Source organism: Calypte anna, chromosome 1 (assembly GCF_003957555.1).
Source record: "Calypte anna isolate BGI_N300 chromosome 1, bCalAnn1_v1.p, whole genome shotgun sequence".
Classification (NCBI taxonomy): domain Eukaryota; kingdom Metazoa; phylum Chordata; class Aves; order Apodiformes; family Trochilidae; genus Calypte; species Calypte anna.
The window spans coordinates 59,975,328-59,999,015 of record NC_044244.1 but is presented as its reverse complement, the minus strand read 5'-3'; the positions used below and the strand labels follow the sequence as shown (position 1 = coordinate 59,999,015).

Genomic DNA, 23,688 nt, shown 5'->3' with positions numbered 1-23,688 from the left:
ACACTGTTTGGGCTGTCTTCTCCTATCTAAACTATAGCACTGGAAAGAATAAGAAACTGAGCCACTGAAACATGTTTTTTCCCTCCTTTCCAGTTAGAGAAGCTGATGAAAAGAGAATCTTTCCAGACACCAAGGAAGAAAACCTAATCCATTTTGTTAAGGACTGAAGTGAAGATGTCCAATACAGTAACTTTCAGATGAGTATTCTAATGCACATCCTTTGGGGGTGTATGGTAAAGTATTAACTTTACTTTATGGAAAACTAAGATATTTTGAAATGCCAAAACAACCCAGCCAAGTCTTCATGACAAAAGCCATGCATGTTAAGCTACAGTGAAATGACTACATTTGTACAAGTAAGAATGTCTCAGAAAACCCCCCAAAAAAACAAACCAAAACCAAACCAAAACAAAAAAAAAAGAGATGCATACCAAACCAAATAGATCCTGCCCTGGCCAAGGATGCATTTCACTGTCTTCTGAAGTGCCTTCCAACAAATGTAATATGTATTTCATGCAGACTTCATTTAGATGCAATTACTGGACTTTTCTAATCATGGCCAAATTAAATTTAAACTTTTTATAGCTACAAACAGCTTCCTTCCACTGGTGTGCTCAGAAGAATAAAAATATTTAATAAACACAATTTGAAGCTTCTAAGAGATCACCTCTCAAATATTTTTAAATACATCAAATTGCTGAGTCTTTTAGTAACCATTTAGCACTTAAACCAATCCTGTGTGTGTGTATATCAGGGGGATTGGAAGGGGGGGATAGGGGAAGACTCTAACATCTGTTTGCAAATTGGTATACATACATTAATATCAGCTCCTTTCAATAGCAGAAATTCCAGAATCTCAAGCTGTCCACAGTCTGCTGCATAGTGAAGAGGCTTCCTTCCACCTTCAAGTGTCCGGTTGACATCTTCACCCTTCAATGTAAACATAATCCAATGAGCAAAATTTTAGAGATAACACACAACAACATGAAAAAAAAAATCCAACACCTTAAAATACAATGAAGAATGTTCCATCTAAGTCATTGCATCAAAAAAAAAAAAAAAAAAAAAAAAAAAAATTAATTTGCTCAATTCCCTTTCCCTTATCTATGCATTTAAGACTTCAAGGCAATGGTGATTCCTCCATCCACACTATATCTCAAATGTAGTGAGTACCAAAGTACACCAGGTAATTCATGTGATTTTGCTTTTTGTTGTTGTTGTTTTTTGTTAATCACTCGAGCTTATAGAAAATGCTCATATATTCCTCATTTTGGTTCTCCTTCTCCCCAAATGGGACCCTAGTTATCTGGCTGCTCTAATCTACTTTACCTGCTGCTACACAAATTGAAAATTTGCACGCTAAGAAACCTGATGTATAGAAACAAGTCAGCACCATAACCACAAGCAGATACAGAACATCCATAATTTAAAACCCAATTATTAAACTGTCATTCTGTTATATAAATAACACCTGCCAATTGTACTTGACACAAAAACATCTGAAGACAGTCAACAGAATCAGGACACAGGAAATTGTATTCTAACACCACTCATAATAGTGGCTTGAGACATCTCTTAAGGCGTAAACAAAATTTAATTTAGTGAGTGCCTAATCAGCTTTGTTTCTTCACCTTGGGTCGTGCAGCTAAGGATAAACTGATTTGCTGCACTTCGGTAATGACAAGTAGTTACTGGAAAACAAGTACTGACAAGCTATGTGTTAAGAGACTTGTTTCTACAAGCAAGTAATGGTAGTATTTTAGGAAGCATTTATATTTAGCATAATGTCTGACATCCTGAACCTCCACAGAAAACCAAAATATTTTCATCTGTAGCACCAATTCATACTTCCACACAAGGCCCCCATAGTTGTCTCACTTCTGACCCAGTCTCTAGAAAATTCACAGACTAGAGAGCTTGACAAATGTTTTTCCAGCCATCACCTCCCTTCTAAAAGAAGAAGGCTGTCAGGAGAAAATCTTATTCTGCATTTGATGTTCTATATTACCAGAGTTTTATACTGCTCATCTTATAACAAGATGAGCTCAGAATTCTCCTTTCCTACTAAGAGAATATACAATTATTCTCATAATATACTCTACTGGAAGTCAAAGCAAAACAAGAGTGTGAGACTTTAGCTGTTTAACTAAAACACTATACAATCTGTAGTCTCAGAAGTCAGGACCTGGTTCTCATACTAATGAAGGTTCTGGCTTCAAAGCAGCAGCAAGTAGAACAATTTAAAAAAATATCTGCAAGTGCTGTTATTACCTCTGAAATACAGCTATGGCTTCTGAAGCATGTTGGACATCAGGAAAAAGAGACAATTTTCCTCTTAACTATGATTTTCAGACAACAATAAACTGTAGTTCTAAACAAAGTCCATCACAGCTATAGCCATGTGGTCTTATCAATACTATACAACAGAATGTGACTAACTGAATGTGTAGCTCTTTGTTTACCAGTAAAGTTGTTGCAGATACCCTTGTTCAATACAAAACGTTGGTGAGGATACTAAATAAAAAAAATCCAGAACATGGTACTCCAACACCACATAGACATATTGGTCTGAAAAGTACATAAGGAAGCAGTATATACTTAGCTTATCTAGAAAGTTAAGCTCTACCCCATGCTCTTGTTTGCACCATGCTGCTTCCCATCAATTTTAAAACTAGCATTTAAGCAACACATGATATTTGCAGATACAATATTTAGGATTGGGATGCATACGTTTAGGAAGCCAAGCATGTAAGAGCCATACAATTGCTACTCCCAAAAAGGCTTTAAGAACACTTGTAATGTCTGATATATGCTGAGACCTGATAAGCAAAGCGGTAAAGGAGAAGCACAAGCAAGGCAACTTCCAGGATAGTACACAGTAAAGTTTCAGAGTTCACATTCAAAAAAGAAATTCAAAATCATTATGTCTTAAGACAGTCTATCAAAGTTTCCTTTCTAAGCTTATAAGTGTTATTGGGCTCACTGGCTTACACTAAAAGATTTTTCATTTTTTATTTTTTAATCTTTTTAAAGACTATACCATAGATCTGTCTGTTGTCTACTAAAACGGTTGTGGAATAATTCCTGCTTGACAATGAACTTTTGGAGCCACTATAAAGCAGGCACTGAACATCACAAAACTTCATTTGACCTTACCCACTCCCAGTCCAAAACATATAAAAGTAGGAAGGGAAGATAAATCAATCCATTTCACATGCAGGGATTGGCACAGGAACATGCTTTATATGCAGTCTCCAACATACATTGCAGAACTCTTCACAGATAAATTCTCTCTGGCCCTTAGATCCCCTGTTCATATTGTCTGGGGGATCCCCCCATAGAAAGAGCAGTGGTCTGTGAATAACAGAATATTCAATTAGAAGGACTTTAAGTTTTATCTTCAGTTGAAAGCTATCAACTTTTCACTGAAGGATAGGAAAACACTCATGTTCTCCTCAAAGCTCAGTTCTGAATACTTGCAAGATTGACTAATAATAGGGTTCATTATAGTGTTCTCTGAATGCAACTATCACCCATTTCCTGGAAAAGAGTGATTCAGTAAATAAAAAAATCTGTTTTACACAATTTCTTAAGTGAGTATTGTCAAAATTAATTACTCTTAAACTTAATTCTTCCACTACTCCCTATCACACATTCTCCTTGCTCTACCTTTTGTTACCAATATACCTATGCAAGAGCTCTTGTTGTATCTCATGGGTTTTTTTCCCCCGTTTAACTTCAGTCAGCTTTGCCTTTTAAATTTCCATCCATGCACACCCTGAGACTATATTCTTCCTGGATACCCATCTCCAATTCAACTTTTACTGTTCCCCCTCTTTGTATCTGAGCTCAGAGAAGAGTACTCTGACAGCCAAGTTGTCCTCCTGTCATGCCTGCTGGATAAGTTATCTGGAAGCATCTGTACCTAAATAGCTGCCTTGAATAAGTTCTGCCAAATTTAATTCCTTATTCTTTTGCAACCTAGTTAAGAGTGAATCGTATTTCACTGACTTTACCCCTAATGCACATTATGACATCAGCTCATTGCAAACACTGAATGAACAAGTTTAGTAAAAAATTACAAGTTATAAAGCTCATTTTTCCAGGCAGATTACTTAACCTCTCCAGACTGACACTGTTCTAAAAGAGCCCCCATCTTTTCTGTAGGCTTTATTACACAAATTGTCCAGACTTACCTGCTAACTCCTCCTCTTTCCCCAGTTCCCATCCATTTCAAACTCATTTAATGCCATTCTAGCATCCCTATAGCATACTTCATGTGTTTCAATCACCATTGTCTTTTCAGTGGCACACCAGCTGAAACCAAATATGAGCCAGCTCCTTAACTTGGGCACTGTGGTGTGCTGGTGATGTTGCTCTAGAACATTATTGCCACACTATTAATGTCACAGGTCACCCAGCAATTTTGCATCAATTTTCTCCTGTGTAGCAGTTACAGCATGACTACTCCTTGCCACAGTTTGATCCTTCCTACTCTGCGTCAGAATTAGTGGCTGAACAATTAATTCAGTGAGAGAACTAATCAGTCTCAGAATTAATTTGATCTTTTTCTTCCTTCCAGCTGAATCTGTTCCTGCACCTCAACATCAGAAATAAGTAGCTGGAATTTACACTGCAGTTCTAGCACAGGAATAGAAACTGAAAATTGTGACCTCGTTAAATCCTGTTGCATAGGTTAACTGTATTAGTTAAGCAGTATCTGTATTACTGGTGGCATTAAAATGCTCTTTCAAATTTAGAAGCAACTCCATATCCCATCTGTATTTATCCTATCATGCAGAAATAACTTCATCTCTCCTTTTCACATACTGCTTTTATTCCAGATTTAATGAAGGAAACCAGGTTCCATGAAATAAGAAATCCTTAGAATGGAGAGAAGTATCCTACAGGAACTGCACCGATGGGTAATTCCTGCCTTCATTATTCTGGAAAGAGATGAACTCACTCTACGGTCTGTTGCCTTCTATCTCTGCACACAAAGAATGACCATTCTTACAGACTATGAGATATTAGAGTATTTGTTTTTAAAAATGCAACCAAGAAATTAAGAGAGGTAGTTCATCAAACTATTTCCAACCAATCTCATTGTACTGATCTGTAGCAGAAGTTAAGAATTCAACTTGTGGAAAGCAGGTGTGTCAGGTTTTAAGCATTTATGAACCTCAAATGTAGGAGCAATAGGTAAATGTGTGGACGCAAGAGAAAATTCAGATAGTGCACCTTTTTGTTTCTTTGTCATATAAGAGTGTGTAGCATTTATCAGAAGGATTACATATGTAAGGTTCCTTTATGCAACATTAACAACATTCTTCACTTTAAAATGGAAGTCCTCCTGGGATTTTATGCCAGAAGAAACATTTGAAAACAAACTGGTAAAATTCAGCTGAGCATCTGCTTTCCGTGTTCCTCTTCATGACACATTTTTTAACAAAAAAGAAATCTCTAGTAGATAGCTAGGTAAACTTTGATATAGCAAATAAAAATGACACAGCTGTAAGAAAGAGCTATTTCGGTTAAATTGTGATATTCTGAATCCAGAGATCCCTCTGTGATTGAAAATATCATGGTCAGGTGTTCCAATTTTTATTTTCATTTCCTAAATGAAACTGACAGAAGTAAACTGATTTATATTTTTGGATAAAATCTAAAGACATATTGTGCCATAATAGAAAATATAATGGTATCCACTAAATTAAAAACTAACTCATTTTTTGTTTTTACATCTAATTCATTGCCTAAAAGAGAAAATTTTATGTTTTAAGTGGAACATAAATAACCTTAACTTTGAAATCATTTAAGAGCTGTGTATTCCTCAGTATCCTGAAGGGAGAGCAAGTCTGAACAAACCACACTTTGAAAAAAATTATTAGCCATATACTTCAAAGGGGTTTATCATAAAAATCTTGAACTTTCACAATGGGAATTTAGTTCTTTCACACACCCCAAATTTATAACTTATCTTCTTCTAATCTTCTTACCCTTTTCTCAAAGTTTGAGTCAGCTCACATCCCTCCTATCATTCTCCAGTATAACCAATATCAAACACATAAGTACTCTGAAGATTAAAAATAGACTTAGCTAGCTTTGACATTCTACTTGCATTCTCAAAATGGCTGTATTTTAAGTATTAAAGCCAAAGTTCACTGCTTAACCTGTGTTTGTGTCACCTGTATGTTCCCAGACTTTTTGACTATTTACTGCTGCCATTTCAACTCTGGACTTATCTAATTCAAAAGTTACCTCTCTAGCACTCGAGATCTAAAACCCTTGATTGAGAAACCTTAAAACCAATACAGCAGAGACAACTGCAAAACCACCCCTATTTTCTACATACTTTTATTCTTCAGTCATTCTGCAGTTTCCAAAATCATTGTTAATTATTGTCAACACAACTTAAGAACACTGTAAGCCAAAGAAAAACTTCTGCCCTTACTCTACTTGCTGAAACAGAGAAACATAACGTGATGCTAAACTAATCCATGGGTCATAAACACTGGCAGTAATGAGGGGAAACTCGAATACCACACTTCCTGAGACCTGACTAATAATCTAAAAATATAAGGACAGTTTAATTCTACAAACTTGTGAGTCTACTGACTCATGAAATCAGACTATTTAAGGTTGAAAGAACTCTGGAGGTTATCTAGTCTGACATCTGCTCAAAGTAGATTCAATCAGACTGCTCACAGCATTGCCCAGCCAAGTTCCACACAACTCTAAGAACAGATACCACAAATTCTCCAGGCAGAGCTTCCCACAGCTTGATAACCCATGAAATATTTTTCTCTTGTATCTAACTGGTGTTTCTTAGAATTTCATTTTTCTTAGATTCCAACTGGAATTCTTGACTCTTACACATTTCACTGTGCAACTAAGCAATCTTCTCTATATCCCACCCTTGGTACAAAAAGGCAACAATAAAATCCTCCTTTATCTTCTCTTCTTTATGCAACAACATAAAACATCCAAACCTCCACAATTCTAACAGCATCTCCTTGTATGTCCTCAGGAATCCTGACGGACCCCAAAATCTTGACTTCAAAGATATTCCAGAATATCAATGCCTTTATTAGTCTAGGACGTCCAGAGCTCAGCCTTAGAGTAATAAGGGAAAAACTTGTCTCAACATCCTGACTGGTTTTTTTTACTAATACAGCCCAGTACACTGCTGGCCTTCAAAAATACAAGGGCACACTGTGGACTCATCTGAAGCTTGATGTCTAAAGAACCCTGAAGTCCTTTTCTACAAAGCTCCTACATAGCCAATCATTCCCCAGCTTGTACAGGTGCATTAATTTATTTCTTTCTGTCCAGGTAGAGAAACATCCACGTTGCTTAGTCGACCAGTAAAGTTATTTAGCAATATTACCAATATCAACCCCTGATGGATGCTTCTGGTAACTAGACCACACTTGAAATTTTGGATTGCAACCCTTTGAGTCCAACAGTCCAGCCAATTTTCCATCAACCTTATGACCACTTAAACATTCCATATATCATGAACTTTGACATGATCTCTCACTCTAGCCTTACAGCAAATGTCTTGTTAAGCGGGGTCAAGGAGGAGAAAGATTTACTCCACAGCTTTCCCAAAGACTGATGTTAAGCTGAACTACCTACAGTTCCACATATCTTCCTTCTCAACATTCTTAAAAAAAAGAGTATGATGTTTGCTTTCTCAGATTCACCATGAAAATTCCCATAATTACTACAGCCTTTCAAAGATGACAGAACAGCTTCACAAAGACATCAGATAGGTCTGTCAACACCTTCAGATGCATCCAGTCTGATCCACATGGATTCTTGTATATCCAGTCTGCTTAAGGAATTTCATAACTCCATCTGCTTCTATTATGGGTAGTGCTTCATTACCAAAGACCCTCTTAATAGGTGAAGAAAAGAGACAAAAAACCTGTCACATATTTTATCACTAGGTCCTCTGCTCCATAAAGCATCAGGTCCAGATCTTCCTTTGCCTTCCTTTCACTACCAATACCCTAACCCCTTGCACTGCCCTTCAGATTCCTTTCTAATTTCAACTTCCACTGAACTTTGGCTGTCATACCTCCAACTCTGCACATTTCTGCAGTATTTCTACATTCCTTCCAGTGGACCATTTTGCTTTCAACTCTGGGTATTGGTACAAGATTCCTCAAAAGATGTGACCAGTGACATCACTGTAGACAAGCTGCTGTATCATCTCATCTCTATTCAAATAACACCAAGAAAGGCAATCTGATCTTCCATCAGAGAAACAGAATTTTATAGCTCACCTCCCCTGAATTCTTTTTCCATCAATCATCTGCTTAAGCACAGAACTTGGGCCTCAAATACCCTGGTGTTCAATTGACTTTCTGTAAAGACTTAAGAAAAACTAAAATTGAATGCTGTGAGTTCAGACATAAAAAGCTCTCATGTTTTACTTTTGCCAGCATACACACAAAAAAAACCCAAACAAAAACAAGCAAAAAAACCCAAACAATAAGCTGAGGTTTATTACTGAAAACAAGTGCTACTACCTCAATTTTCTTACTATTGAATCTTTCTCTGCTGAAGCATTCTTAAAGCTTATGTATTGAGAGCCCAGATTCCTCATGGAACTGAGTGAGAGTGCTTTTATCCTCTCCAGTCTGTCTCTGGAGTGGCTGCATATGTAATTTATTCTGTAACCCCAGATCTCATCTAGTAACCACCAAAGAGCTGAATTACATAATGCTAACCTTAACTCAAAGCTGGATTTGTAGGTGTCTTTTGTTGCAATATCTGTATTTCTGTAAAACATGCCTAAGTCATCTGACAGCATTACAGAACATCAGTTCTTAACAACAGGGCTCACTACATAAAAACACACTCCTGATCTACACTTTAGGCCTTCAGTTCAATGATTCCACACATTCCAATATTTTGAAGTGGTCTTGTAGCTAAACCATGTTTTTTCCTCTTTATAGAACAATCACAGGGTCTAAATCACAATCACAGCACTGACTTTGAAGTGTTAGCTTTCATCCCTGCTAAGATATAAACTGATTCAGCCAACCAAAATCCACACAACCACTTTCGCAGGTTCTTGGAGATTACCGATACAAACATCCTTAAAATAAGTTCAGCAACTAAAAAAAAAAAAATCAACAATTAAACAAAGGTTTTTCCCAAAAAAAGCTAGTTTTCAAGAGTAAAAATTAACACACTACCTGAAACACCTGCAAGTAACAGGGACAATAAATTAATCTTCCAAGCTGGTTATATAATTTTCTCTAGAAATTGTCATAGAATCACAGAATTATTTTGCCTGGAAAACAACTGTAAGATCATAGAGTGCAACCATTACCCTAGCCCTGCCAAGTCCACCACTAAACCTTGTCCCTAAGCATCACATCTACAGGTCTTTTAAATACTTCCAGGAGTGGTGACTCTACTGCTTCTCAAGGAAGCCTATCCAGTGTCTGACAAGCCTTTCAGTGAATAATTTTTTTTATTATACAATCCCTATAACTGCCCTAGTCTTGCTGGACACACTATTCCTAATACAAGGCAGGGTGCTGTTGGCCATCTTGGCTACCTGGGCATATTGCTGGCTTACATTCAGCTGGCTGTTGACCAACATACCCAGGTCCTTTTCCTCTGTACAGCTGTTCAGTCAGTCTTCTGCAAGCCTGCAGCATTGCATGGGGTTCTCGTGACCCAACTACAGGACCTGACACTTGGCCTCATTGTTTCTCACATAATTGGTTTCTCCTCATTGAGCCAGTTTGTCCAGATCCCTCTGCAGAACTTTCCTACCATTCAACAGATCAACACTTCCTAACTTGGTGCCATCTGCAAATTTACTGAGGGTGCACATGATCCCCTCGTGCAGATCACTGATGAAAGATACTGAAACAAAGTGGCCCAAATACTGAGCCCTAGGCAACACTACTCATCTGGCAACTGGATTTAATTCCATTAACCACAACTCTCAGGGCTCAGCCATTTAGTCCATCTTTTTACACAGCAAAGCACATACCTGTCCAAGCCATGAGCAGCCAGTTCCTCCAAGAGAATGTTGTGGAAAACCATGTCAAAAGCTTTACAGTCTGGGTAGACAATATCCACAGCCTTTCCCTCATCCACTAAGCAGGTCACCTTGTTTGTCATAGAAGGAGATAAGGTTAGTGAAGCAGGACCTACCTTTCATAAATCCATGCTGACCGAGCTGGTTGCCTTGTTGTCCTGCATTTGCCACACAATGGCATCAAGATTATCTGCTCCATCACCTTCCCCAGCACTGAGGTCAGGCTGACAGCCCTATAGTTCCCCAGACAGTAACTGAAATAGAGCACTAGCCTGAAGCAGCTTCTGCTAGATTGAGCAGAGAGCTTAATACCTGCATTCGTTACTGAAACTGACTCAAGTTTTAAATCACTACAGCAGATACAGCCACACATCAGCTGTCTTAATACAAACCTGAAGATAAGTGAACCAATAGTCTTGTACTTTACACAAAGAAAACATTTTTGCAAGCTTCTGGGTATTTCATCATAAACTTAGACTAACATGCCATTTTCACATTCTCATCTGTTTTTATTATTTAGATACAATTCAAATTACTAGCTCATAACACAAGTAAGTGCAGCATATTATTTAAACTTTTGTATAATTTTTTTCCTCTAAGAGGGAAAAACGTTGACATATTATGGTTCAGGGACAGCAAAACTAAGAATATTTAACTTAAGAACAAAAATGGAACACAGTGAACTAGCAAATAACTCAAAGGCTGGTTTAAATCCAAAGAGCAGAAAGGGAAGGAAAAAGATAAAGTGTTGTAATTTGTGAATTGTTTATGATTTTGAAGCAGATTTCTTCAGTGACAAATCAGCAGTAAAATCCTGCCAAAGATGAGAAATCAACCAATTGTAACTGCAAGTAGGCGATTTCCCATGGTAGATGCACTAATTTTGTGCTGGATCCAAGTTTTCACTTAAATCCTTTCTATTTTCGAAAATTACTTACTTTCAGTCCACTAAAATTAACATAACTCTCTCATTCAGCCTGCCACACAGAAACTACCACTGCTGTTATTCAGTGGTTCAGCAAATTCTGACCATTCCAGTAGTTTTCCAGCTACAGCCTGATTGGACCACAGTTCTGTGAGGCAACAAAAGAGAAGCAATAAGTTTATTGTATGGGATGCTACTTCCCACTTTTCAGAAGATCTAGAAGTTCTGTGTTTTGTTTATTTATTTATTTATTTAACAGTTGAAAGCAATTAGCTAAGCCTTTCTATGGATTATCTTTGAGATTGTGGTAAGAGAGACTGAATAACACCTTTTTGATACCGCCAGATTTTTTATTCCCTGTTCTCTAGCTTTCATAACCAAGAGCAACAAAGAATTTTCTCCCAGCTTCTTCTTTCTACCCTGTATGCTTTGAGGAATATTTGTGACAAGCTGTCTCTACATCTTCCTTCTTATTGAAACAAACAGAAAGAGCAAAAACATTCACACGAAACCCTGATTAAAAAGCAAAATCAGGTTAACAGATGTTGAGAAGGGAACTTTGTGAATACAGGAAGTTAAATTTATTCAAAAGAAGCTGCAGACATCAATAGCAAGTTTTTATTGCTATTCTGGATTCACATCTAGTTTTTTCTCCATTGGACTTCAGCATTTAAAAAGTTGCAAAAAGCTGCAGTACCTTGCACTTAGCCTTGTTAACACAAAGCGATTGGCATGGGCCCACCTCTCAATCCTGTCAAGGCTCCTTTGGGTAGCATGTATGTTTAAAAAGGGTATTTACTTCACAATTCTCTACTTAGACAAAAACCTCACTGCTAACAATAACATCAATACTTGGTCTATGGAAGTTAGAAAAAAGAATTATGAACCAAATGCTGTTTTTTGCCTATCTTGATATGGTACCTAAAGTACCTTGAAAAGCTCTTATAAGCACCCCTGCAATTATTTTGGCTTAAGCCAACCAAAAGGTACTTACCAAGCATACTTTTTCAGATTTGTTAGTGGTAAACAAGTATTGAGCTTATCCACCATAATCAAATTAATCTGAAGTCCTTTGTCTCAGTCAAAAGAATACGATTCCAGAAACAAACTGATAAATAAACTGAACTACTGAGCTGTCTGTGCTTCAGTTGCATCAGCATTTTAGAGACAAACAAACTGATAGATGAGGTTTTTCTGTATAGCAGTAATGAACCTAGCTAGTGTTTACTAGGTACAGCTTCTAGAAACTTGTGCTACAATCCCAGATTCAGAGATGTGTCAAATATGTGCACTACTGAAAAAAGATGTTTCCACCTCCCCCCAAATCCTTACTCTAACCAAGACTTGAATTACAAAGAGTGGAAACCACTCACTATTTTTATTAGCAAGTGATGGAACAGGAATGAAGGGACCTATTGAAAAGTTTTGTCCAGAAGCACTCGACTCTTAGCTAGGCAACAGCTCAGAGTAATGGCAACAACCAATTTTCACTGAATAATCTGTTGTAGGCCAAGCTATTACTTGTAGGCTCTGTGGCCAGAGTACTATTTTAATTGATCAGTGTTAGCATGCTAAATGTTTAGATCATTAGCTTAAATAGCTGATGATCAGACACGTTTTCTAAGCTACCTCTGCTTAGAAGAATTGTTGGAATCTGGAATTATAGTTAAATTCTTTAGTTACAGCACCAGGACTTGTCTATCAGACATGACACAGGATGCACAACTGAAAATAAAACCACTAAACCACTAATTTTTAGGGACACTTTGACAGATCTAATGACTGCATACCTCAACATGATGTCTATATAAAGAGATGCATTAAGAATTATATTCATTGAATGCAGCACATTGTCCATCTTTACTGCCACTACAGAATTGGCCTAGAAGTTTTTTTCTTCCAGAAGTGAGTGGTCAGACTACATGTTTAAACACTGCTGCATACTGATCTGATTTGGATGATACAAATTCTTACAGTATACTAAGCAGAAAGTATTTGGTCCACATGGGTGCCAGATGATTGCTAAACACCAGACATTAATCATACTTTAACCAGAAATCAGGTGATGTCTCAGTAATTCAGTACTATGCCATCAGCAGACTGACAACAGTTGACACTACCAAAACAGAAAAAATTCCTAAAATACACCTGTTCATGTAGTTACTCATAAACTCAAGCTTAACATGTCAGCTCAACCAGTTATGGAATTCTGAAAGCAAGTTTGGACAGATAAAAATACACTACTACATCTCACTTCCTTGGTGCCCCTAAGTTTGTATTAGAGTAAAACACTAAGTTCAAGTGTAAAGCAATCCAAAGGTTTAGTAATAGGATTCAGGCCATTTCCATCATTGGATCATTGCTCCAAATGTTAACCAGCAGAACAAATCATAGAATCATAGAATCATAGAATCATAGAATCATAGAATCATAGAATCATAGAATCATAGAATCATAGAATTGGCTGGGTTAGAAGAGACCTCAGAGATCATCAAGTCCAGCTCTTGAACCACCATTGCGGTTGCTAGACCATGGCACTGAGTGCCACATCCAGTCTCTTTTTAAATATCTTCAAGGATGGAGACTCCACCACTTCAGTGGGCAGCCCATTCCAATGCTTGATGACCCTCTCCATAAAGAAATTCTTTCTAATATCTAACCTAAACTTACCCTGGCACAACTTGAGACCGTGCCCTCTTGTCTTGTTCAAGTTGCCTGGCAAAAGAGACCAACCCCCACCTGGCTACACCCTCCTTTCAGGGAGTTGAAGAGAGCGATGAGGTCTCCCCTGAGCCGCCTCTTCTTCAGGCTGAAATAATAAAACCCACTAGCATCCAATCTGCACTTAGCTGCTAGATCTGAGTGAAAACATTTTCAATTCCTGTACATGTTCCACCACCAACATCTGTATTAAAATCTTCAGTACATGTTGTCCAAAGAACTCACAGGAAGTGAATGTTTTACTTCTAGGTGAACAGGAGGTGACAGCTATTGGGTTTCAATTTCAGTTGATGATAGCTTAATGTACTGACTTCTGTGCATGATCTAAAAAAGCCCACAACAATAAACAGCAGTTCTCAAAATTAAGCCTGCATTCCATTGCAAAGATATGAGAGGATAAACAGGAAGATGAGTGTATCTTCCAAAAAGCACAGCTATGTTATTAAAAGAACACTGAATTGAAATGTTACATTTGAGGGTTAGTATCATAAGCATGATTTACTTCTCTAGAGTTTAAACAAAGAATGTGTCTGCAGCAAGATCAAACCCAAAGCAATCAAGCTTAGCTTCTAAATAATTTTTCATATAAGATAACAGGAATTATTTTCCTATCTACACTGAGATTATGTTTTATTTATACAGCAATGCATAAAAATATATGAAATATTAAAAGCAGTATAGAATTTTTGTGCTTTAACGCAGATTTTTGTTGACACATTGAAGCAGTTGGTAATTGGAATAATTCAAAAACAACAACACTTTTAAATCCTTAAGAACTGTTGCTTTCCCAGCAGTACATACTTCAAAAACATATATATTCACATCCACAGAGTGACTATGAAAACCAATTATATACACTTGGAGTATTCAGATTCATTGTAATACTTCTATTAGGACATACCAGTACTGATATAATTTAAATATTCACTCTACAAAAGTTAAGGTATTTTCTCCATATTTCACCAGGAATTACTATTGAAAAGGATTTAGTAAAATACAGTCTACTAACTTGTCACAAGTACTGAACTAACGACTGCATTTCATGCTATATTCTATTAAAAGGAACTAACGTTGAAATTATATTTATTGTTCAGTTACTATCTCCAAGATAAAGTGACAGATAAGTACTGCTTTATTACAGGCCAAAGTCATGTTTTTTAAACCATGCTAAATATCCATCACCTTAGCAAAGGAAAAGCTAGTAATATTATTGAAGTTACTGAAAAGTCAGCAATCCAAGAAATAAAAGACTCTCGAAAAGGCCTCACTTGAATACAAAGGATCCTGCAAAATGTGTTTTGTTTTGGTTTTGTTGTTTTTGTTTTTTGTTTGTTTGATTTTTTAATTCAGAGAATACACAGAAATACAGATCCCATCTCAAAGGAACTATTCTGACCCATCTTTTTTATATGATGACTTGTAACTTCCCCTTCCCAACTGCATTACCCGAATTACATATTGGAAGTGTTTTTGAACAAACTAAAATTCTTTTTAAACATTTATTGCCTATGGCATTTGTCTTCATGGCATCACAAACAAAACTGTTTAGAAAAGAGATATGCTGATGGCAAATGTTCTATGGACAGCTCTCTATCTTTTGTCTCAAATGGCCTCCTAGCTCATCTTTCCTTCTTGAAGCTAATCACTAATTTATAGGCAACAAGTGTGTTGAAAAGCATGTTCATAAATTACTGGAGTTTGAGGAAAGAAAGTATCAATCATTCAAAAATAATTATCAAGACTTGATCATAGCTCATAAGAAACTTTTCTGTTTTATAAACGAACTCTCTAATTAGTTACACTTCAGAAAATTCTTTGACCTTCAGCTGGAAGTATGACAGGCAAATCTCCAGAATACCTTGCTAATGATGTTTTGGTCTGCTCAGCCTAATAGCCACTGCATTCAATTATTACATTTGATTTTTGAAGTGTAGCTGAAGGCAAAGTAAAATTATTTCACCCTTTTCCTTTAGGTTTGTAACCAGTGAGGAAGGAAACAATGTAAATAAGCAAAGACAAAAAGCTGAATGATACCCTTACTCTTGTTGCAGTAAGAAAGGTATAAAAATAATTTCATTGGAGATACACAATATCCCTTAGTATGTTATGTATCCATATTGAACTACTGAATTACACTGCACACAAAGACTAGTAAAGACCCACACTGGCACATTGCAGTCAAACAGAGTTAAGATGGACTGTAACTTGTTCAATAGGACTTATTAATACTGATTGCTTTCCAAGTTGGAGAGCTACAGATCTTCACTACATGAGAAAGTAACACTGATACTAGTGCCTTAAACATTTAAAAGAAACTATTGTTTACTTTCCTATCTTTGGCATCTCACTGAAGAACTTGCCATAGGTGGCATATAATCAACATAAGATTTTGAACCTGCTTGCAGAAAAAAAGAGACAACAGCATATCCAGACTATCCAAATTTCAAACTTTTTTTTTCATATGAGCTGCACTAATTTGTGCCTACCCCTCCTTATAACGAGCTAAAGGAGAAAACCATCTAATTGTTCAAAAATGCTGAAACTGCAACTTGTAAGAGGGAAAAAAAAAAAAAAAAAAAAAAGTTATATAACAGACCGGTCATTTATTAATTCCAGTTAATCCCTTTGTCCTAGTAACAGGAGTTCAAGTAGACAAATGCCTCCTTCTAAAGAATTGTGTTGGCTGGTAATATGACATTCAAGTATGAATAACTTAATAAAAACCTTCCACTTCAAAAATGTGTGAACTACATACCAAGAAGTTCACATTTTTGTCTGGATGCATATTTACAAGTTTCAACAACCATAAAAGAGTCATAAAAAACCCTGCTAAGAACAACCTGCTTGGATGCATACAGAAGAAATTAACACTTGACTTTAGTACGATTTTATAAATCTCCTGGCTTTCTATATCTTTCCTAAAATTTAACTTTCGATGTCATACCTCCAACTTTCAATCTCATAAAAATTGTTGTGAATTTTTGGACTTGAGAATCCTGCATTTCTGAGTCCATTATATTCTGTGTAAACTTGGACAGAAAATTTAACCATCAGCCCCTCATAACTTAACATCTGAGCATATTCTCCTTCAGAATATACATACAGAAGTCAGTCACTCTGTTGTGACCTGTCTGGGGGATTCCTTATTTATGAAGTTTGACACCGCTGCAAGATCTATTAATTCAGCCTGTTTACTTATGTGGGCTGCATGACTCACCAATTCCAGGGCACTCAAGTCAACAGTCAATGTGTAATCTTCAATCTAACAAAACTCTCCACGTAGAATTCCAAATGGACACATGATACAAACCACTGAAGAAATGTTCTCTTGGACATTTAGAAAGCTTAGCTCATCTTCCATATGCTCTTCCACTGAAAGACATTAACTGAATTGGAAGACAAGAGCTAGGTTTGAAAAACAAGGACCTAGTAAAAATGAAACTGCTACAAGAGGGAAAACTGAGGTTAGAATGAGGGAGGGTGGGAAGAAAAGGAGCCTCACCAGAAATAAATATTTTTCTCACACCACCAAATTCTCTGCTTGTTATTCATAACCTATTCCTAACTTTGTACTGTCATACTTCGTAATGCATATGCTAAAGATCACAAACTTGGACAAAACAGGACACATTCACAGCAGAGATAAAATTCAGTTTCAATTTATGGAACGGAATGCATTAGTAAAACTTTTAGCAACAGAATTTTTTGATCACCCTCTCTCTGGTTTTTTTTTTGCAGCAAACACCAATTAGACACAGGACAAGTCAGCACAATAAGAAGAGCCTAAAGAGAAACTAATCAAGAAGTACTTAATTTTTTTTGTTAAGCACAGAAAATTCAAACATGAGTCACATACTCAGGCAATCTCTTAAAGTGACCCAGAGTTTCAGAGCATGCAAGCCAACTGGATGAACAAAACAATCATAGGCTTCACATCAATATCTCAGAAAGGTACTGCTACAGGTAGCAGTTCCAGATCTGTGATCTGATTTAGCATGAACTCCATTTACATCTCAGATGGAAATGGTTTCACAGTTATCTCTCTACCTTCACCAAAAAAAGACAGATTTGAGAATTCTGGGATGTTCATGAAGTCAGCAAGTTCTGTGTTTCACAACAGCACAACAGATTTTCGGGTCAGTTTGTTACTCCATGCTGTTCCTATAAACTATTTAACCAATGAACAAAGCACTAATAGTTGTCAGCAATTTCTTGCTATATATCCTCAGACTCTTTTTGAATCACACTAGTGAAATTAGCCATCCTGAAAAGGTGCTTTTCACCAACCTTGCACTCACTACTACAAAGTAGCTGACATCCTGAGTTCTTTTAAGCTTTTCTAGTAAATGCACAGCATTTTAGTTCAGAGTAACTAACCTGAATATGGAACCTGCAACAGTAGGCTACAGTAGCAAGCAATTGTCTTGTTTCATAAAAGAAATTTTAGGTCATCATGTTCAAATTTATAAAACATAAATTGAACACCAAGGTTAAGTAGAACCAAGCAGTAAAACAAATCTTTATCTTTAGCAATCATGCTTCAGCACACCCAACTCAAGAAGAAAATAACAGAAAACTTAGATAGAATCCTCCATATAAAGAAAAAAAAACATGTAGTGCAAGATTTGGCAGAACATTGCAGAGTTACAGTACAGAGATTTCCAAAATGCTCCACAGGAGATAAAACTTGGTCCAGGAGCTCCCAGGTCAATCCCAACCCTGATATGCTCCTGGATAAATTACTAAAGTATACTTACACTGTAACCCAGCCAGGCTTTTAACCCCACTTACAAGCAAGAATACTGTTTCCAAAGCAATAGCAAATCCAGGTATCAGAGTAGCCATAATAAAGAAGTAGCACTTGAGTGCTAAAGGTAGTGAGTCAAGGTGAATTTCAATGTATTCATGGTATGGTTAATCTGTAACAAGTAATCCACCCATATATAATGACCATTTAAGGGTTCATTTTCACTTAGCTTGTTTACTAGTTTGTCACAAGTAATTTCAACAGACACTCAAAAGAATAGAGATTACCCCTCAAAAAAGCTATTTATTTCTCCATTGTAATTATTCTTTTTGCAGGCATATTTGAGTCTTTTTTTCACAGCACTTAGGCCTTAGCTATACCTCTGACTGCTACCTCTTTCTCAAAAATGGATTTCTACTCTTTTTTTGTTTGTTTGTTTGTTCTAGTCTCTCCAGTTTTGCAGTAGTCAAGTTTCCCTCATTTCTCAAGACATATATTCAAACTTCACTGTACCCCAAAGACCTACACTACTATCTGTAGTACAACAGTTTTGTGAAGGTAGTTGCTGTTTTCCAGCTGAGTTACTGAAGGTCCTCTAGGGATTTTGTTCTGTTTTGTTATTTAAAAAAAAGACTCCACACCAGAAATGCCTACTAGGCAAACTTAGCATACAGATACTTTCTAAGAACATTTATTTCACAGCCTGCCATCACTTCAACCTTCCAGAACTCTCAGCAGTAAAATTCTGGTGCTTCCAGTTTGGTTCACTGTGCTACCTGGTATAGTGTTAGGTTAGCTGATTTACCAAGCATAACTGTAAGCAGTGGTGTGTTTAGGAAGCAACAATGAAAGGGATAATAGCTCATGAAGTGAGGAATTCTCAGCTAAACTTTAGAAGATGAAATTAGTCTAGAACAAACATTTATTGGAACGTCTTTCTTTTCAATTCTAGTTTATCTTGTAAAATGTTCTGTGCCTAGTGACTGAACAGGAATTATATTTAGCCTGAGAAATAGACTGCTGAGTAGAAGCATACATGTACATATTGATAAGGAAGTCTTTTTAAGAAATTGTACAGTTTCTCTCATTCCACGGGGGAAGGAGGATAAAGAAAGAACTGAACAAAAAATCAAAAAAGCAAAGTGTTCACATGAAAAAGTTCTGTAGACTAAATATAACCTGCTCTTTTCCTAACTAGTGCTTTTTATCACCCATTCCCTCCCTTGAGGGAAGCAAATTTCTCTAATCTGCGTGGGTCTTCCTCACCCATTTAGCTGCACATTTGGTTCATCTGTTCCCATGAAAGTTTCTTTCTTGTGTAATTTTAAAAATTTGAGTGGATGTATGTAGGAAGACAGCAGAGTTCCTTCAATCCCTACAAAAATATTTCTGAAGCCATCATATGCTGGCTAGATTCAAAAGGAAGACATCAAAGAAAGTAAATACTAAAATACTAAAACTAGTTTTTAGCCTCATCATAAAAGGAGATGACACAACACTTAACTGCTAGCATAACAGACTAACTATAGTACTTCACTGAAAATTGTTATTTACCATAGAGAAAAAGTCGACAGGATGACAAGTTGAGGAATTTAGATACTAGTATGCTGTTTGTTACAAAAAAGAAATAAGTCCTACAGGACTATTCAAGCTGTACAAATAATCTTATTTTTATCAAGTAGTAGAAATCAACATTGTTTTCCAAGTGCACAGACTGGCAGCAGTGACATCTCTTTTGCTAAGCAACACAGCAGTATCATTTGTCACCGATTTCTTTGCCACTCCTCAAAATTACTGTTTGAAAGACTTTCTGAAGAAAGTATCTTTAGGAGAATGCAAAATACCTTTACACAGAAATGTATAAAAAGCAAGCAGAGACTTTTCTCTCTGACTCTCTATCCTTTGGTCTTTGTCCGAGAACTGCTGAAGTGGCAGAAACTTTCTCTTCTTAAACAGGATAAACAATGTCAGAGAAAAGAAAGGTTTTCACATTACATTAAGTTTTGCCTGCTGTTTGAATCAGTCTGAGAGCCATTAACCTACCTTCTTCTTGGTACCTGCTAACCAAAGCTGAGATGAAGGAAAGAGACACTTACGACTCGACAGACAGAACTTCCATAACTAATTACAGACAGGTGAAAAAAAACCATGAATGATATCAGAGTTCAGCCTCACTGATGACTGCCATTTATACTTGTATGTTTAAAATGCTCCTAGCATCTAGCTTGCATTTCAAAGCCCTGTCAGATATGAAACAAAATCAGAGGTCAGAACCTTTACTTTCTAACTGGCAGCAAACCTGCAAGATTACAATTAAAAGCTGTTTGTTTCCAATCAGATAATGAGGAAACAGGACTAGAACATGAAATAAAACAAATGAAGTTGGAAAATAAAAGTTTCATGAGGACAGACAAGAAAGGATTTTATGAAGATAGAGTCTGTAACATATATGACTGTCTCCCACACTAAAGGGAGAGGAAATTTCTACTACTGCAAAGTTTATATAAGTAAAATTCCTGAACATTAAATCATACTTAGAACAGGAAAGCAGTAGGGAGCATAAACCATAAAACTGATAAGGAAAATAGTCAAAATAGAATATGCAGCACAGAAAACTTACTCTTCTGAGAACTGTAACTACCAAAGCATGGTTTGCCCTCACATATATTAATTTAGGAACCAAGAATGTAAAGTTCCAAATGAGGCTTCCCCTACAGTCAGGGGATTTATAGCTATCTTGCCCCTCCTCAGTGCACATTTCCTGTTGTGCAGTGACACATAACCTCATTTCTGTACTCTTTTCTTCCTGAAGGTACCTTCCTCTATGACATTTGGTTTCACAAAACAGTATCTACCTGTACCCCTGTTAAACTTACAAAAAATTAGCCAAAAAAACCAAACCAAACCAAAACCCAAAACAAGAAACCATTAACAAGGAAAAGGGACAGTCAAAACTTATTCAGAGAAGCTTTGTTTCCCCAGGAAACCAAGCTAAAAGTCTATTAGCCTGCAATCTGTCAAGCAAACATAATGGACTGAAAAGAAAACACTAGACTACTTGTCTAATGGGCCAGTAGGATGCCTAACAGCTGATTATGGAAAGCATATTTGCAAGTGGGTGAAAAGAATGAGCAAGATTAGGTCACAAATAAGTTCACCTAATTTATTCACTTTCTTGATCAGAAGCAGTTCTAAAATGTAAGATTATTCAAGGATTGCAGATTTCTTTCACTGTAGTCATCCAACCACAGACAGTATCTGCCTTTTAAAACTGTGTACTTCCATAGTGCAGTTAGATGATGCTCTTCAGTCTCTTTAGTATATAGCATCTTCCAGGATGGCTCAAACTTCTTTCAGTAGCCGATAGAAGTAATTGACTTAGTTCTGAAGCTGATGAAGAGAAACCAAATAAATCTAATTGCTACATTAGTTACAATGCCACTTAGGAAGGGTTGAAATAAACATAAAAACTTTGTAACTAGTTCTGCTGTGATCTTGTAGATACAAAATGACTCAAGATGGTTATTACCCAAGCTTTTGCCTCAGCAATGGATACAGAAGGATCTGATAATAACTAATGTGCAGGAGTTCAACATACATATCAATGAAATTCCTGTAAGAGCTGTAAGACTGACAGTATTCTCAGTCATTAGCTCTAGCACTTTACAGACAGAACAGAGCATGTGAGTGCACAGCCACATTAATGCAAAGTCCAATAGCTTAGCTGAAACTGTCAGAGAAGACTATTCAAGCTAAGCTGCTGGACTTTGTACTAAAGCAGCTGGAAGTACTCGCACACATTTCTTTTTGCCAAGAGCACTACAAGTTTGTGTAACTCTCAACCCAAGTTGACAACTGGTACAGGAAGAACTTAAGTCATCACAGCAAGATATGTCAGCATATGTCGAGCTCCCAAAGACAATCATTAACTTGTTCAGAGATCTAAGTAATTATAGCTCAATTAGATGTAAACCACTGCTCTGGTGTTTCAAGACAATATTCCTGAATAGTAAGGTTCACTGAAGCAGAATCTTGCCCTTGGGTACATGCACTTTTCCCACAAACGTCACTGACAGCTACAGGCAAATGAGGGCAGAATCCAGCCTCCCAATACTACAACATACAGGAAGATTCTTCACCCACTGCACAGGTGTCTGCTCTTCCTGTAGCACTCGCCCCAACTAGATACCAAAACCCTTCACAGAAGGTTAATGAATTAAGCCTCAACACACCCGGTAGCTTAGCATCTGCCCTATTAAGGATGAGCCCTGAGGCACAGAAAGGAAGGATAATCAAACCGAGGCCACACATATGCATACACACAGGAGATCAGCGAGGCAGGACTGGGATATTGGTCGTCAATCCAGAAAGTTTCACGCACTGACCTAGAAAAACTTCAACTGCATACACGAGGGTGTTCTCGGGGGCCGGAGGAGGGGAGCAGGGCGCGGGTGAGAAAAGGAAGCACAGGAACAGAGAGGGCCGCCAGGAGAGGGGGGCGAGCACGCCCGCCCGCCTGGACCCTCAGCACTGCGGGGAAAGCCCAAGCAGTCAGCCCGCAGCTCCTACCACCCCCCAGCCCCATCCTCCCGACCCCCGACCGCACGGCCCTGCCAGGCTCCGAGCACATCCCTCTCTCCCACAGCGCAGCTTCTCCCACCCCAGGCCCCGGCCGCCGCCTCCTACCTTGGCCACATAGTCCTTCACTTCATCCAAATCTCCATTTTTCAGGGCCCACATGAACTCCTTGTCAGACATCGCGGTCGCCTAGCAGGGAAAGCGGGAGGGAGAGGGCGGGCGGGCGAGGCGGCGACGGGGCCGGCAGCACCTCCGTGGAGCGAGGGCGGCGGGGCGGAGGCAGGAGCCCCTCCCCGGCTGGCGGCCGCTGGCTGCCGGCGGTTGGGCGGGGCGGGGCGGGCGGCGGTTGGGCTGTGGCTCGGCGGGCAGGCGGGCTGAGGGAAGCACGGGACAAGCCGCCGCTCCGAAGGGAAAAGCCGTTTACTTGCGCCGCTGCGCTTCCGCTTCCGGCTGCCATTCACCTCCCCTCCCTCTTCCCTCCCTCTCTCCGCTGCACACCCGCCAGGCCCCCCCTCACTCCACTCCCACTCCCACCCGAGAAAGTGTGCGAGGCGCATGCGCCTCCCACCATTGAACCCGCCCCCGTCTTCCTGGAGATGCCACGGGCGGCGAGGTGGGGTGGGGTGCGGGATTGGAGCGGCACGG

The 23,688-nt window shown here is 38.1% G+C and overlaps 1 protein-coding gene across 1 annotated transcript in view; it reads right to left on the bottom strand.

Annotated features, from left to right (window-relative positions):
- MTPN (myotrophin) overlaps nucleotides 1-23,463 on the bottom strand; it is a 36,516-nt gene extending 13,053 nt beyond the window's left edge. The window contains exons 1-2 of the mRNA XM_030460537.1: nucleotides 23,152-23,463; nucleotides 817-930 (exon numbers count right to left, since the gene is read on the bottom strand). Coding sequence (XP_030316397.1) covers nucleotides 817-930; nucleotides 23,152-23,223 — 186 coding nt within the window. The 5' untranslated portion in view covers nucleotides 23,224-23,463. The remainder of the gene's footprint in view (nucleotides 1-816; nucleotides 931-23,151) is intronic.
- Nucleotides 23,464-23,688: the final 225 nt, after the last annotated feature.